General features: G+C 44.3%; 1 protein-coding gene across 5 annotated transcripts in view; it reads left to right on the forward strand.

Annotated features, from left to right (window-relative positions):
- Positions 1-17,610, forward strand: part of zfyve28 (zinc finger, FYVE domain containing 28) — a 214,885-nt gene that overhangs the window by 159,299 nt on the left and 37,976 nt on the right. For 3 of the 5 annotated variants that reach the window (XR_005461669.1, XM_038805888.1, XM_038805889.1), the window contains one exon: positions 6,188-6,292. The exons of the other annotated variants lie outside the window; for them this stretch is intronic. Coding sequence is in view for 2 of the 3 variants with exons in the window: in XM_038805888.1 (XP_038661816.1) it covers positions 6,188-6,292 (105 nt within the window). In the remaining variant the exon portion in view is untranslated. The remainder of the gene's footprint in view (positions 1-6,187; positions 6,293-17,610) is intronic. 5 annotated transcript variants of the gene reach the window in all.

Below are 17,610 nucleotides of genomic sequence, written 5' to 3' on the forward strand. Positions count from 1 at the left end.
CAGCCTTCTATTCATCGATGAGGGTGCTATCAACTGAGCAGCGGTTGACACCTAAATTTCCTGATATTGTTAAGGTACTATGTACCCATCTGTATACATTAGGATTGTAAATTCAGAACTTGCAATCAATTGACATTTTAATGGGATCTGGAAGTATGCCCACTATAAACAATCAGTTAGGCTGCTCTCTTGCGTAATGGCAACGGTCCTAGCTTTAAGGACCCAATGTGAGGTTCACGAGATGCTTGCACTGAGGTACAGAACATTCTAAGCAGAGTTGAAGTTCAGCTGGAATTTAATATTGTCATTGTCTTCTGCAGTTGGTGACAAGTAGGAGATGGATAAGAGCAAGATTTAGATTTAACTGCACCATTTTTTTCAGTGCCAGTTGTGTCTGGCTCTCCAATCAATCACTGTGCTTAAATGTCTCTAAATTCCTAATAAGAAATATATCAGCATTTTTTTCCTGCTGAAAACGAAGTCTTAATTTCCTCCGAGGAACGACGTGCTCCACTTATCTAAACACCAGAATGTAGATACAGGCCAACTACAGCCAAAGCTGACAGACGTCCACACTGAGAAATGGCACCACCTACCACACAGTTGCATATTAGTGCTCGTCATGCAAGGAATACCCACCCTAATGTTTTGGAGTTGTGGCTTGCATAGTTACTATGTTTATAGTCTGAGTACTTCCAGGTCCCATTAAAATGTCAAGTTGGCTGATTAACGATAACCGTGCCTGAAATAGTGAGGCAATGCCTGACCCAATACTGTGCTGACTCATTAAGGATTGATTGGTTCCAGACATAACTATCTTGGAGCGGTTTGGAAATCCCCATTTAAATTCTTTGCGAAGGGAATGGCCGTTAGTATTACGATGCCAGACCAGACCCCAACAGTGGCTAGAATACAGGGCCAAATCACCAATATTTTAGTTTATTTTGTAAGACTGTGCAGAATGAATTATTTGCTCCAGGAATGATTGCATGAAGAAATAGGGATTTGATATTTTTAAAACAAAACTTTATTATTAATACAATCTTTAACTTCTACACTCAAAAAGAATAGCTTAGAATGACCCTTTAAACAATCCTACTCTATTCCACATTAACTGACAAGAAAAACAATACAACTCTTATTCCAGCTTAAAATCAGCGTGGCAGAGAGTAATACTTGCTTCACAGAACAAATTTTGGCTCTTGTTAGAACCCCTTCAGACTCTGGCTGCATGTCTTCAAATAGTTGTTTCAACTGGGTTGTTTCAGCCTCTTCCTTAGCTTCGGACAAGACTGCTCTGCTTTAACTATTATTACTCTTTTTTTTTAACCTATCCTACTGGGAGAGAAAACTGCCTTCACTTGTGGCCAAAACAAGGATTGCCAGATCTGACTTCAACTCTTTTTCAACTCTTTTCCAAAGCTTTCTCAAAATGTGCCTCGATCTCTTAGCTCCACCAAGCACTGGCATCATCTCCTCAAGCTGAGAAACAGCCTAAATCTGCTGGACTTCACCAGTCACACCACAGTGCATTAACCCAGACTGAAAAGCACATTCCTCTGGTCAATTTCACCTTCTGCCTTCCCCTGCAAAACCTAATCATTTTTATAAAGCGTGACCGCTGCAGTCAAACACACGAACCCCAGGATTTTCACCCTTAATTTGCCCAATTTATAATCCTAAAACCCTCCATTTGTCGCAGTCAGATAATGACGGAAGCGGTTTTGAACCTTTAACCGGATCGCAGGTACCAGAAACAATTTGGTGATATTGTGTCAAATGTGCAAAAACTGAAGAAACTCTGGGCAGTATAGTCAGATGGCATAGTAGAATGGTAGAAAACAGAGTGGTCACCACCTTCCACTGATCTCTATTTCAACCATCTCTTGGTAGGTTGAAATGTTTTCCTTTCTGAGACGAGGAGGAATGTCACCTTTTGAGTCATGATCAATTTAAAACTGGAGAGTCTTCCCACTCGGCCATGATCTTAAGAGCTAAGAAAAATAATGGAAAATTGAACGGCATTTTAAATGGTATCTTTTTGGTCCTTTGACATACTTGTGAATATTTAACACTTTATTTCATCCCTTGCATTTCCTCAGGCTTCACTCTCTCTTGTGGTTAGTGTCACTATCAGACTTTCGAGAAAACGTATCTGTACGTTCGAGGTTGCCTGTTAATGTTAAATTGTCCTTCAGGATTTCTCGGCTATCCTTGGTCTCTAAAATGCCAACCTCTCCTCTCCAGTCCAGAATTGCTGTCACAAGTACTGAATTTGTTTTAATTCATTTATATGATGGTGAATTAGATGGTGGCTGCAACTTGAGATTTGGTAGCTGTTCGAAGTAAATCGACAACCGATGCTACTCATTTAGTAAGTTTGTGATCTAGCAGAAAGAAACATTGCATGATCGTTGCAAATAACTTGTCTAACAATCAAACCACGTGGGGCCAATTAACCTAATTCCATTCCTTCCCCATTTGACAAGATAACCCTGGAAAGTAGCTACTGATGTGGGTGATTTATAACTGGAATGACACAAAAGAAATCCCAGCCTGAGGGTAACCAGTCCTGTGCTTCAAAAAAGCTGTTAAACCTTTATTGTAGATTATATAGCCTGGAAAAGTAAATGCTTACCTTGTGAAAAATCAATTGAAACATTGCATGATTGTAGAATGTGCCCAATTAAAGTCAAAGTCAATACACAGTTAAAATGTTGGCAGGGATCTTCACAAAACAGGATAATGGGGATTCATGGTTAAGAAAAATAATTCAATTCAACTAATAAGCCCACTTTTCTCCATTTACTGTATTCTCCCTCCAGCTGGACCTTGTCCTCTGTCTTCTTTTCTACTCTATCTCTTCTTTGAGAACTGCTGGTTTGTGTGTGACATTGGCTGTCTCAATGTCTGTGCTCCCCTCAAACACACTAGCTCCCTCTAAACTCACTGCACTTGGTTATCTTTGGTCCATTGTCATCGAATCGGCTGAGAAGAATGGTGCTGTTGTCTGGTAAACCGACCTCTACTTTGCAGAAGCCAAATATTGTGGCTACAATAGCAGGTCAGAGACTGGGAATTCTGCGGTGTGGTTCGCTCCCCAAAGCCTGCCCCCTGTCTGCAACCAGTCAAATGAACGTACAAGTTAGGGGTAGGCCAGTTGGCCAATTGTGTGCTCGCCCATTCAATTAGATCTTGATTGATCAGTTTGTGACTTCACCTGCACATCCCTACCTACTCTTTTCTTCCCCCCCCCCCCACCAATAATCTTTCACCCCCTTGCTTATCAAGAATCCATCCGCCTCTTGTCTTAAAGATAGCCACAGACTCTGTTTCCGCCACCTTTTGAGGAAGAGGGTTCAAACGACTCAGAGCCCTTAAAAGAAAGTAATTCTCTATATCTCTCCTAGATATATTTTCAAACAGTGGCCCCCGAGTTCTAGATTCTCCCACAAGAGAATGCCGTATTCACATGTCAACTCGTCTTGACGAGTGAAGTAGGGCCTCCGCTGTTCAGGCTTCTCGTAACACCAACCAGACTGTACCAGTTGTTTGTCTTTTGAAAGCAGCATGGTAGCACAAGTGGATAGCACTGTGGCTTCACAGCTCCAGGGTCCCAGGTTCGATTCCCCGCTGGGTCACTGTGTAGAATCTGCATGTTCTTGCTGTGTCTGCGTGGGTTTCCTCCGGGTGCTCCGGTTTCCTCCCACAGTCCAAAGACATGCAGGTTAGGTGGATTGGCCATGATGAATTGCCCTTAGTCACCAAAAAGGTTAGGAAGGGTTATTGTGTTACGGAGATAGGGTGGAAGGGGGGCTTGGGTGGGTCGCGCAGACTTGATGGGCCGAATGGCCTCCTTCTGCACTATGTTCTATGAAAGAATAGGGTCTCTTTGGATCTAGCTACAGATGTGCCCTGTGGACACTGGCAGGAAGTTTAGGACTAAAATTATCTCCTGGGGTATCAGTGGTTGCGGAATGCTCTTCGATAGGGGCAGGCCACTTAATGCATCTGCATTGGCAATTTTGGTCCCAAGCTGGTGTCGAAAAGCATTGTTGTTAGCGGCCAGCAGCAAGACCCAACACAACACCTTCACAATGCTATGGCCGGAAGGGCTCATCTTCCCTTAACAGGGCTCATTGATCATTTATAGTCGGTCACTATGCAAAACCATCGACTGCGCACACACTGGTGGAATTCCTTTATACAAATATAACCACTCAGCCCTCCTTCTCAATCCGGGCATGTATTATTATTATTATTTCGTCCTGCTTCAGAAAGGGTACTCCAGGCAAAGCTGATAAGGCGTTCTGAACTATCTGCCGTTTTGTGGGATAAACAGACCATGTGCCATAAGGGGATGCATCACATGTCAGCACGATTAGCTTCCCCGGATCAAATGCACCAAGAGGTTTGACAACCATAATGCTTCACACCTCTGAAGACTTCCTCCATTGTCACCGCTGATTCTTGATTAATTGCTGGCATAATGGTGTCAATGTAGTGGCTCGATTCAAAATAAACCTTCCACAGTAATTCATCATACCAAGGAATGATTTAAACTCACTGATGTATTTGGCTGCAGGCACGTCTCATATGACCGTAACTTTTTCTTCCAGTGGGTGCAGCCCTGTCGCATTAACATGAAATCTTAGGTATGTCACTTCTGAGACATGGAAGTACATTATTTGTGTGTTTTAGTCGGCCGGCTGCATCACAAAATCTCTTTAATGCTTCCTCTAGGCTGGTCATGTGTTCTTCTGTTGTAGTGGCAGTGACTAAGACATCATCAAGGTAAACCATCACCATGGGAATTCCCTGGAGGAAATTTTCCATTGTGCGCTGGAAAATAGTGCAGGCTGAAGTGATGCCGAGTAGGCTTCAATTAAGTTACTGTGAAAAGCCCCTAGTCGCCACATTCCGGCGCCTGTTCGGGGAGGCTGGTACAGCTCTTAAGTGGTCACTCTGGCATTAGAGGGGAACTGAGGTGAATTGGTGAGGTATGATTAAGTATATTGGTTTGCATGCACTTAAAATATAACAGTTTTACCATATAGAAGGTAAATCTTGATCATCTAAGGGGTCAGTGAAGAACTTTCTTGTGCTTTTCTATTATTGATCCTGGAGTAGTTTCCAGCTAATGAAATGAAATGTGAATGAAATGAAATGACAATAGTTTATTGTCATAAGTAGGCTTCAAATGAAGTTACTGTGAAAAGCCCCTAGTCACCACATTCCGGCGCCTGTTTGGGGAGGCTGTTGCGGGAATTGAACCGTGCTGCTGGCCTGCCTTGGTCTGCTTTCAAAGCCAGCGATTTAGTCCTGTGCTAAACAGCTTCGGCTTTTTGCCTCTCCTGGGAAATAGAATGTTCACTAAGGCGTGGGGTTGGGCGAAGGCAGAGGCCTAATCATGAAGCTCTGGAACCGCCACTGCCTCATTACTTGTGTATATTTGACTTTAACATTCTGTATTTATCAGCTCAAATATGTGAATTGCTGACGGTCACTATTTTCAGCCAAACATTTCTTCAGTAGGTTTCACACGCAAGTGCAACTGACTGAGGGTTTCTGCAGGCAGCTGAAGTAGACTGTTGAAATAACCTGCCATTCTGTGTATTTTTATAAATTTAGAGTGCCCAATTCTTACTTCCAATTCGGGGGCAATTTAGCGTGGCTGATCCACCTACCCTGCACATCTTTGGGTTGCGGGGGTGAGACCCACGCAGACACGGGGAGAATGTGCAAACTCCACACAGACAGTGACCCAGGGCCAGAATCGAACCCGGGTCCTTGGTGCCGTGAGACAGCAGTGCTAACCACTGTGCCAGTGTGCCGCCCGTAGGAAGGAGGCAGGAACTGCAGCAATTTGAGAACCTTGTGTTCTGTTTGCGGCTTCTCATTTCGGGCCCAGTCACTCACTCTAGTCAATAGATTTCTTTCAATCTGGAAGAGAGATTTCTATACGCTTTCCTCCCACTGCAGCAGACAAATAAAACTGTCCCCTCTTTGCGGGCTCGTACTGTTCACCTTGCAATGTGAAGTTGGGTTTATTTCTTCACCAAGATTTTTGTTTCATTTGTGTTCTTCGCACAGTGCATGTGTTTTTTTTTGGTTAGGGTCTTGCTTTAGTTGTACAATGGTGCTTTCTAAGTTTACTTTCCTTATGTTTTCATTAATGTGGTTCCAGTTCTCAAGATCCTATCCAAGATTCTCCTATCAGCTCCATATCCAGCAGTGACTGTGAAAGTGTTTCGGTCACGACCTGTAGTCTTTCCAGCACATATACTCCAAGGTAATGACATTTGAGGAAAAGGTACCTGCAGCTGTGAGTAAAGTGAACTGTGCGCTTGTGTTCTAATCTTCATTAGCTGCTACTGGAAACATCTTCGGTATGGATGAGTTCGCTCACTCCATGTATCCTTGCTGCTGTTAGAAGAATACAAGTCCAAGTCTTTAATCAAAACTTGGGTTCCTTTTTATTACTTTTTCCACCAGATAAAGTGTTAATATAATAGTGAGTTGCATAATTTGTCTGATACAATGTTGTTGTTGCTCTGTCCTTGTTTGCCTTTTATGCTGAGCAGTGTCAAAGGGCAATCCTTTTGACAATGACGCTGAAATTAGCAGTGTTACCTGCTGGTGGAAGTGAGCAAATGGGGTTGACCTGTACCTGTTCCCTAATGGGAGGCAGCCTGAGGGAAGAGGGGGGGAAATGTTTCCTCATTTATTTAAATACTGCTGTTGAGATGCTGAGTTGCTCTGTGGCACTGGCCAGTATGGTTGCTTAGAATTGATTCCATATTAACTATATCTACAAAAAGACTTTCTCGCACCTGATGTTTTCCTTCATCTGAGATGAGAATACTGCTTTCTTGTCATGAGTGAAGGTTTTGTAAATTCAGTCTATCCTTTGATGTACTGTACAGAGTGGACAAATCCTGTACAATTTATTTTGTTCCCGAAACTAGATTATAGAATGTGCAGAAGAAGGCCATTCGGCCCATCGGGTCTGCACTGACCCTCCGAAAGAGCACTCTACCTAGGTCCCTGCCCTATCCCCAGCGCATGGATAAAGGCCAATCCATGTATCCTGCACACCTTTGAACTGTGGGAGGAAACTGGAGCAGCCGGAGGAAACCCAAGCATACACTGGGAGACTGTGCAAACTCCACACACAGTCACCCAAGGCCAGAATCTAACTTGGCGCTGAGAGGCAGCAGTGCTAACCACTGTCACCATGCCTCCCAAGCTAAAGAAGTAACAGAGTGAAAATTGGATTTGAGTAGGCTGTGCTAGCCACTCTGAACCCATTGTTTGTTTAATTAATTCAGATCTGGTGCCCAATGGTTATAACCTATAACTACGCAAAGTCCATTTAAAATTGGCACCGAGCTTGCCACTCTTGATCGAACTAACCCTGAGTATGTGGTGAACAGATGCTTTAAGGCCATAAGAAATGGGAACAGAGTAGGCCATTCGGCCCCTCGAACCTGCGCTGCCATTCAATAGGATAATGGTTGATCCAACATTCCTCACGTTCACTTTCTTGCCCTTTTCTCGTAATACTCTATTCCATTACTGATCAAGAATCTGTCTATCTCAGCCTTAACTATACACAAGGACTCTGGCTCCACAACGCCCCGTGTCAAAAAGTTCCAAAGATTCTCAACCCTCTAGGAGAAGAAATTCCTTTTCATCGGTCTTAAATTAGCACCCTTTTATTCTGAGACTGTGCCCTTTGGTCCTAGACTCTCCCATGGGGGGAAACATCCTCTATGTTTCAATGAGATCACCTCTCATTCTTCTAAATTCCAATGAGTAGATTTCCAACCTGTTTAATAATAATACTAACCTTTATTGTCACAAGTGGGTTTGCATTAACACTGCAATGAAGTTACTGTGAAAAGCCCCTAGTCACCACACTCCAGCGGAGTACAGAAGAGGGCGAATGTCCAAATTACCATCCGCACGTCTTTCAGGACTTGTGGGAGGAAACCAGAGCACCCAGAGGAAACCCACGGGGAGAACATGCAGACTCCACACAGACTGACACAAAATCAAACCTGGGACCCTGGAGCTGTGAAGCAACAGAGCTACCCACTGTGCTACCGTGCTGCCCTTCCTTGCTCATAAGAAAATGCATCCATGCCAGGGATCATCCTTGGGAACCTATGAACTTCCTCTAATGAAAGAATATCTTTCCTGAAATAAGGAAATATTGAACATTCTCCCCCATATCAGCGCGGGTTTCCTCCGGGTTGTTCCATTAACTCTCGAGTATTGACAGTCAGAGAGATCTAGGTGTACAGGTCACTGTAAGGGGCAACACGGGTGGAGAAGGTAGTCAAGAAGGCATACGGCATGCTTGCCTTCATTGGCCGGGGCATTGAGTATAAAAATTGGCAAGTCATGTTGCAGCTGTATAGAACCTTAGTTAGGCCACACTTGGAGTATAGTGTTCAATTCTGGTCGCCACACTACCAGAAGGATGTGGAGGCTTTAGAGAGGGTGCAGAAGAGATTTACCAGGATGTTGCCTGGTATGGAAGGCATTAGCTATGAGGAGAGGTTGAACAAACTTGGTTTATTCTCACTGGAACGAAGGAGGTTGAGGGGCGACCTGATCGAGGTCTCCAAAATTATGAGGGGCATAGACAGAGTGGATAGTCGGAGACTTTTTCCCAGGGTAGAGGGGTCAATTACTAGGGGGCATAGGTTTAAGCTGCAAGGGCAAGGTTTAGAGGAGATGTAAGAGGCAAGTATTTTTTTACACAGAGGGTAGTGGGTGCCTGGAACTCGCTGCCAGAGGAGGTGGTGGAAGCAGGGACGATAGTGATGTTTAAGGGACATCTTGACAAATAAATGAATAGGATAGGAATAGAGGGATACGGAACCAGGAAGTGTAGAAGATTTTAGTTTAGACAGGCAGCATGGTCGGCGCAGGCTTGGAGGGCCGAAGGGCCTGTTCCTATGCTATACTTTTCTTTGTTCTTTGGCTGCTCTGATTTCCTCCCACAGTCCAAAGATGTGCAAGGTAGGTGGAACGGCCATGATAAATTGTCTTTTACTTTCCAAAAGTTAAGTAGGGTTATGGGGTTGTAGGGAATGGGCCTAGGTAGCGTGCTCTTTTAGAGGGTTGGTGCAGACTCGATATGCCAAATGGCTACCTCCTGCACTGTAGGCATTCTATGATTCTGAGGGAACCAAACTGCTCACAGTACTCCAGATATGATCCCACCAGTTCCTTGCACAGTTGCAGCAAGACTTCCCTACTCTTATAGAACGATACAGCGCAGTACAGGCCCTTCGGCCCTCGATGTTGCACCGACATGGAAAAAAACTAAAGGCCATCTAACCTACACTATGCCCTTATCATCCATATGCTTATCCAATAAATTTTTAAATGCCCTCAATGTTGGCGAGTTCACTACTGTTGCAGGTAGGGCATTCCACGGCCTCACCACTCTTTGCGTAAAAAACCCACCTCTGACCTCTGTCCTATATCTATTACCCCTCAATTTAAGGCTATGTCCCCTCGTGCTAGCCACCCCCATCCGCGGGAGAAGACTCTCGCTGTCCATCCTATCTAACCCTCTGATCATTTTGTATGCCTCTATTAAGTCACCTCTTAACCTTCTTCTCTCTAACGAAAACAACCTCAAGTCCATCAGCCTTTCCTCATAAGATTTTCCCTCCATACCAGGCAACATCCTGGTAAATCTCCTCTGCACCCGTTCCAAGGCTTCCACGTCCTTTCTATAATGAGGCGACCAGAACTGTACGCAATACTCCAAATGCGGCCGTACTAGAGTTTTGTACAACTGCAACATGACCTCATGGCTCCGGAACTCAATCCCTCTACCAATAAAGGCCAACACACCATAGGCCTTCTTCACAACCCTATCAACCTGGGTGGCAACTTTCAGGGATCTATGTACATGGACACCGAGATCCCTCTGCTCATCCACACTACCAAGAATTTTACCATTAGCCAAATATTCCGCATTCCTGTTATTCTTTCCAAAGTGAATCACCTCACACTTCTCCACATTAAACTCCATTTGCCACCTCTCAGCCCAGCTCTGCAGCTTATCTATGTCCCTCTGTAACCTGCAACATCCTTCCGCACTGTCTACAACTCCACCGACTTTAGTGTCGTCTGCAAATTTACTCACCCATCCTTCTGCGCCCTCCTCTAGGTCATTTATAAAAATGACAAACAGCAACGGCCCCAGAACAGATCCTTGTGGTACGCCACTCGTAACTGAACTCCATTCTGAACATTTCCCATCAACTACCACTCTCTGTCTTCTTTCAACTAGCCAATTTCTGATCCACATCTCTAAATCACCCTCAATCCCCAGCCTCCGTATTTTCTGCAATTAGGTGGATTGGCCATACTAAATTGCCCGTAGTGTAAGGTTAATGGGGGGATTGTTGGGTTACGGGTATACGGGTTACGTGGGTTTAAGTAGGGTGATCATTGCTCGGCACAACATCGAGGGCCGAAGGGCCTGTTCTGTGCTGTACTGTTCTATGTCTATGTCTAATAGCCGACCGTGGGGAACCTTATCAAACGCTTTACTGAAATCCATATACACCACATCAACTGCTCTACCCTCGTCTACCTGTTCAGTCACCTTCTCAAAGAACTCGATAAGGTTTGTGAGGCATGACCTACCCTTCACAAAACCATGCTGACTATCCCTAATCATATTATTCCTATCTAGATGATTATAAATCGTATCTTTTATAATCCTCTCCAAGACCTTACCCACCACAGACGTTAGGCTCCAACCCCCTTGAAATAAGGGCTAAGATTTGATTAGCCTTCCAGATTGCCTGCTGCACCGGTGTGCTAGCTTTCTGTGTTACGTGCATAGGTACCCCCAAGTCCCTTTCGGTTGCAACTTCCAAAACTTTTTCTCCATCTAAATAATGCTGTTCTTTCGTTCTCCCTTCCAAAATGAACAACTTCCCATTTTACCACACTATTTTCCATTTGCCAACTTTTGCCCACTTTTTTAACCTATCAGCATCTCTTTGCAAACTGTCTGTATCCTTCTCGCAAATTGCCTTTCCACCTATTTTTGTGTCTACAAATTTGGCTACAATACATTTGCTTCCTTCTTCCAAGTCATTAATATATATTGTAAACAGTTGCAGTCCCAGCACTGATCCCTGTGAAACCCCACTGGTTACAGGTCGGCAACCTAAAAAAGAATCCCTTGTCCCCACTCGCTGTTTCCTGCCCATTATCTAAATGTTCTATCCATGCCAATATACCACCTCCACCTCCATGGGCTCTTATCTTGTAACTTAGCCTTTTGTGAGGTACCTTGTTGAATAGCTTCTGAAATTCCAAATACAAAACGCCTTCTGGTTCCCCTGTACCTACTCTGGATGGGACTTGTTTTTCCAAATGTGAAATGAAATGAAAATTGCTTATTGTCACGAGTAGGCTTCAATGAAGTTACTGTGAAAAGGCCCTAGTCGCCACATTCCGGCGCCTGTCCGGGGAGGCTGGTATGGGAATTGAACCGTGCTGCTGGCCTGCTTGGTCTGCTTTAAAAGCCAGCGATTTAGCTGAGTGAGCTAAACCAGCCCCAAGCTATTACTTCCTTAATGATTGATTCCAATATTTTTCCAACAGTAGATATTAGGCTAATCGACCTATAGGGACCAGCTTTTTGCCTCCCATCTTTTTTGAATCGGATTGTCACATTAGCAGTTTTCCAATCTTCCGATGCTTCTCCAGAATCCAAGGATTTTTGGAAAATTATAAGCAATGCATCCACTATCACTGTGTCGACTTCTTTTGGGATCCTAGGATGCAAGCCATCAGGGCCAGGGGACTTACCTGCCATGAGTCCCATTAGTTTGTCAAATACCACTTCTATGGTGATGGTATTTAATTTCTCCCCCCAATACTTTAGTATTAATGGGATGTTTAAAGCATCTTCCACTGTAAGAACTGATGCAAAATATCTGTTTCACCCTTCTGACATTTGCCCATTGATATGTCTGTAGTGGCCCCTCTATCTGTTCAGTTGAACTGTTTGCAGAGGATTAAGGGGGAAATGTGATTTATTAATTTTAGTTTCACTTTTCAGCAAGATTGAGGAAAGTTTAATTTGTTTGCACTTGTTTCAATGTCAGCTCAGACCATTGATCAAAGCTGTGCACTCTATTTTGGCTTTGTCACTCATATTTTTCTTGGCAATAGACATAAAATAGTTAATATTATATAATGCCCGTAAATGACATGCTGCATTCTTTTATTTCTGTCCCTTTTTTTTTAAATTTTGTGCTATTCTGTGCTAAGAATTTGAACCATTTTTCCATATTTGAGCTCAGTGTTGACTGTGCTCCCAATTTCCATGTAACGGAGAAACAAATACATTGCTGTTTCTCTGCCTGCAATAAAGTGGCAACAATTTCATGAGTGTAACTGTGTGCATGCTTTTCAATATCCTACATAGCCATTCTGAGGGACCAATCACCATTTTGACGTTGAATATGGTTAACATTTCTGGGGTAATGCTAAGGCTCTGCCCATGAAGAGTGGGCCACTTTTAGCCTAGGTTCCAGTGGTTAATGATGGTTAAACATTTAACTATCCATAATCAATTTCAAATCAGTACCAATCGATTAAATCTGAGGATGGCTTGCGCGGTGGTGGGGGGGGGGGGGGGGGGAGGGATAAAAGAAAAATCTGCTCATTCATAGATTAAATGACATTGAAACGCAGAAAAGGAAGCATTACTGTACATCCGATTGTGGTATAGCTGACCTGAAAACCTTTGCTGCTGACAGCGAGTGTCTAAAGTGGCTCTTCTCCCGTTTACCTGCTCCCAAAAATGGAAGCAGATCAACCTGGAGTTGCAAACCTAGTTTTTCCTTTTCCTTTCTACTTTTCAGTCAATTCCTGAGTGTTTTCAGATATTCACTCATGTTATTAACTTTGGGGAGTAGAATTGATTTTTGCTTCATCACACCATCGTGCACACGATGAGTTCTGACGGATTTGTGCCATGGCAAACTGCTGAATAATGTTTTGTTGTGCGGAGACCTTATGAGCTCTGCTAGCTGATGGGAATTCGGGGAGCACCAAACTTGACTTCCCATCAATAAGTCACGAAATGGCTCAGCACCTACCTGCTCTTGGGGTGAGGCTCTGCCTGTCATCTAATCCATGAGCAGGTATTATGATTGGATTATTGGTTCTGATTGGATTCCTTCTGCTCGGAGCATCGAAGCAAGAATAGGGAGAAGCCGTTAAAATCTGCAGCTTCTGCGATTGCCAAATGGTAGACGTCTTCAAATTGTTGTGCTTTTGTTTGGAAGAACCGGAGACACGAGACAGCCTTCAGTTGGGTCTTCCAGCGTAAACATTTGTGGGATGTGAGCCGCGATGGCAATTTGTTGCCTATTCCTAATTATCTTTGAGACGGTGGTGGTCTTGAGGGCGGCACAGTGGCTTAGCACTGCTGCTGAGGTCCCAGGTTCAATCCCGGTCGCTGTCCGTGTGGAGTTTGCAGATTCTTCCCGTGCCTGTGTGGGTTTCACCCCCACAACCCAAAGATGTGCAGGGTAGGTGGATTGGCCACGCTAAATTGCCCCTTTATTGGAAAAAAATAACTGGATATTATGAATTTATTTTAAAAAAGGGAAGGTGATAGTCTCACTCGTTGTTTCTCAGAATTTTAAAACAGTCCCATTATGGGGTATGTAAGGGGTGATGGAGCTGGGAATAGGAGTTGACTGTATGTATGTCTTAATCTTCGCCTCAGTCCACTTTCTCCACTAAATCAACACAGACTTTCTTACTCCCCATGTCAGGTAAAGTTTCTGTTCCTTTCTTTTAAATTGATCATATGTCCTCTAGATATAATCAACACTGCAAGGCCAGAATTGTCGACCCTTGTTGCTTTTGAGAAGGCCATAATGCAATGAAGTTACTGTGAAAAGCCCCTAGTCGCCACATTCCAGCGGGTTTTAAAGCAGGCAGGCTTGGCCACTTAAGAGAGTATTGAGTCAGCCACATGTTTGTAACTCGCATCACACAAGAGTTGGGAGTTGAATTTTTAACTGCAGTCTGACAGCTTTCTTTGCCACTTGCAACTTCCAGATTTATAAATTTAAATTTCGCAACATACTGTAAACATGTTGGCTCGACAGCTGGAGGCCAACAGCGCGGGTTCAATTCCTGTACCGGCTGAGGTTACTTATGAAGCCTTCTCAACCTTGCCCCTTGCCTGGGATGTGGTGATCCTTGGGTTAAATCACTGCAGGAGTTCCTCAGGGTGGTGCCTTAGGCCCAACCATCTTCAGCTGCTTCATCAATGGCCTGCTTCCATCATAAGATCAGAAATGGGGATGTTTGCGGGTGACTGTACAATGTTCAGCACCATTCACGACTCCTCGGGTAATTAAGCAGTCCATGTCCAAATTCAACAATGGTGTGGAGATGCCGGTGTTGGACTGGGGTGAGCACAGTAAGAAGTCTTACAACACCAGGTTAAAGTCCAACAGGTTTGTTTCAAACACTAGCTTTCGGAGCACTGGTCCTTCCTCACCTGAGTAAGGAGCAGTGCTCCAAAAGCTAGTGTTTGAAACAAACCTGTTGGACTTCTTCCAATTGCAACAAGACCTGGACAATATCCAGGCGTGGGCTGACAAGTGGCAAGTTAAATTTGTGCCACACAAGGGCCAGGCAATGACCATCTCCTCCAAGAGAGGATCTAACCACCACTCCTTGATATTCAATGGTATTACCATCACTGAATCCCCCACAATCAATATCCTAGGGTTTACCATTGACAGAAACTGAACTGGACTAGCCATATTAATAACTGGCTACCAGGGCAGGTCAAAGGCTAGAAATCCTACGGCGAGTAACTCACCTCCTGACCCCCCCCCAAAGTCTGTCCACCATCTACAAGGCACAGGTCAGGAGTATAATCGAATATTCACCACTTCCCTGGATGAGTGCAGCTCCAACAAGCTCGGCACTATCCAGGACAAAGCAGCCCGCTTGATTGCTTCCCCTTCCACAAACATTCAACCACTCCACCACCGACAAACGGTGGCAGCCGTGTGTACCATCTACAAGGTGCACTGCAGCAACTCACCAAGGTTCCCTGGACAACACCTTCCAAACCCACGATGACTACCATCTAGAAGGACGAGAGCAGCAGATACCTGGGAACCCCACCACCTGGAGGTTTTCCTCCCAATCACTCACCACCCTGACATGGAAATATATCGCTGTTCCTTCACTGTCACTGGGGCAACATCCTGGAACTCTCTCCCTCGCAGCACAATGGGCGTATCTCGAGGACTGCAGCGATTCAGGAAGGCAACTCACTACCGCCTTCTGAAGGGAAACTAGGGATTGGCAATAAATGGTGGCCTAATCAACCATGGCCACGTCCTGTAAATTAATTTTTTTTTTAAACTGTCAGCTCTCCCCTGTCATATTATCCACTCCTGTATATAATGAGGTGCAGACAGGCAGTGATTGACACACAGGATGACCAGTGAGCACACAGAACACAGCAGCCAATCACCAGACAGGACATTACCACTATAAAGCCAGAGGGCACTAGGTTTCCCGCTCTCTCTGGACCCAGCTACTGAGACAGTCAGAGTCCACGAGCTAGCCAGTGCAAACACCATGTGGTAGCGAGTAAGTCTGGTCAGGCTACTACTAGGTGTCCAGTCAGTTCAGTATAGTGTCGACCCACAGCTGAATATGTTTATCAGTTCTATCGTTGAATAAAACAGTGTTGGACCTTCTCCAGTGTTAGACGTCTGTTTCTAGCTTCCCTGCATTGAGTGCAGTCCACATCGAGCCAACCTGCCGAACACATCATCCCCCTCAAAGGAGAAATCAGTCTCTGGTCACCTACAACTATGGCGTCTTTACTTTATTGTACCTTAATTGGTTTGTCACCGGCAAGCTTTTAAAGCACATAATGCCGTGCAGTTTTGAGACAAGTATGGAAGGCCGCAATACTTTTGGAATATTCTGGAATTTTCCACTATGTTGCCTCCCCAGAATTGGGCAGCATGGTGGCACAGTGGCTAGCACTGATTCCTCACAGCACGAGGGACCTGGGTTTGATTCCGACCTCGGGTTAATATTTGTGTGGAGTTTGCACGTTCTCCCCATGTCTGCGTGGATTTCCTCCAGGTGCTCTGATAACCTCCCACAGTCCAAAGATGTGTGGGTGAGGTGGATTGGCCATGAAAAATTGTCCCCGTGTCCAAAGGTTGGGTGAGGTTACAGGATTAGGATGGGGGATTGGGTCGAGGTAGCATGACCTTTCGAAGGGTCGTGCAGACTTGATAAGCCCAACGGCCTCTTGCACTGTCGGGATTCTATAATTCTATGAATTCCTGTCACACACTGCTTTCGTTTCTTCGTTACGTTTACAACCAGTAGTTTCAGGTATTTTTAATTGCAATCTCTCCAACCTGCGGAATAAAATTTACTAGTGGTTTGTCACAGTATATTTTTCAGGATCTGAAGAGTTTTTCTGTGTCCATTTAACCACTTGTCATAATATATTGAATAGAAAATTAAACCTGTGGTTAGGGATTCAGTTTTTTTTATAGATTTAATGTACCCAATTTATTAATTTTTCCAATTAAGGGGCAATTTAGCATGTCCAATCCACCTAACCTGCACATCTTTGGGTTGTAGGGGTGAGACCCACGCAGACACGGGGAGAATGTGCAAACTCCACACAGACAGCAACCTGGGCCGTCGGTTAAGAGTTCAGTTAATGCAATTTTTGACGGGACCGTTCATTGAAGCACTTTAATGTTAGTTGAAAGAGATTTGATTCCAGTCAGAGGAAATGTGAGTTTGCGATGATGGTAATAGTCAAATGCTATGATTTGGGTCTGTGGTAATTGTCCAGTGCAGAAGTAAAACAGCAAGCCAAAGCATGAAGCCTTAATGCAGAACTGGCATATCACCTTCTAAAAGAGTTGTGTTCCATTAGTGTAATGAATGTGATCCCTAAATGTAATCATCTTGATACTGCACTTTGGGGATTAGTTTCCTATTATAGCGTTCTGCGAAAATGGGGTGAAGGGGGTCAGTTGGCATTGTACTAAAATGCGTCATTCATTCATTTACACATTCACAATGCAAATGATTAATATCAGATGAACATTATTTATTGATGCAGGTTGCATAATTAATATTTTTAGTGGAGGAACAGAAGTGTAACGATTATGTACTGAGGGAAGCAAGGTAGGAAATTGCTGTGGCCTTGACTGACATCTTTGTATCCTCATTGGCTACAGGACTGGAGAATAGCTAATGTGGAGGGGTCGGTCACCAGGAGGCATAGGTTTACGATCTGTGGTGCAAGGTTTAGAGGAGATATGGGAGGCAGGTTTTTTTACACAGAGGGTAGTGAGTGCCTGGAACGCATTGCCAGGGGAGGTTGTGGAAGCAGATACATTAACAGCGTTCAAAAGGCATCTCAACAAATACATGGACAGGATGGGTATGAAGGGATTCGGCACTAGAACGTGCTGAGGGTTTTAGCCAAGGGTAGAAGCTTGGAGGACAGAAGGGCCTGTTCCTGTG

Source organism: Scyliorhinus canicula, chromosome 8 (genome assembly GCF_902713615.1).
Source record: "Scyliorhinus canicula chromosome 8, sScyCan1.1, whole genome shotgun sequence".
NCBI classification, from domain to species: domain Eukaryota; kingdom Metazoa; phylum Chordata; class Chondrichthyes; order Carcharhiniformes; family Scyliorhinidae; genus Scyliorhinus; species Scyliorhinus canicula.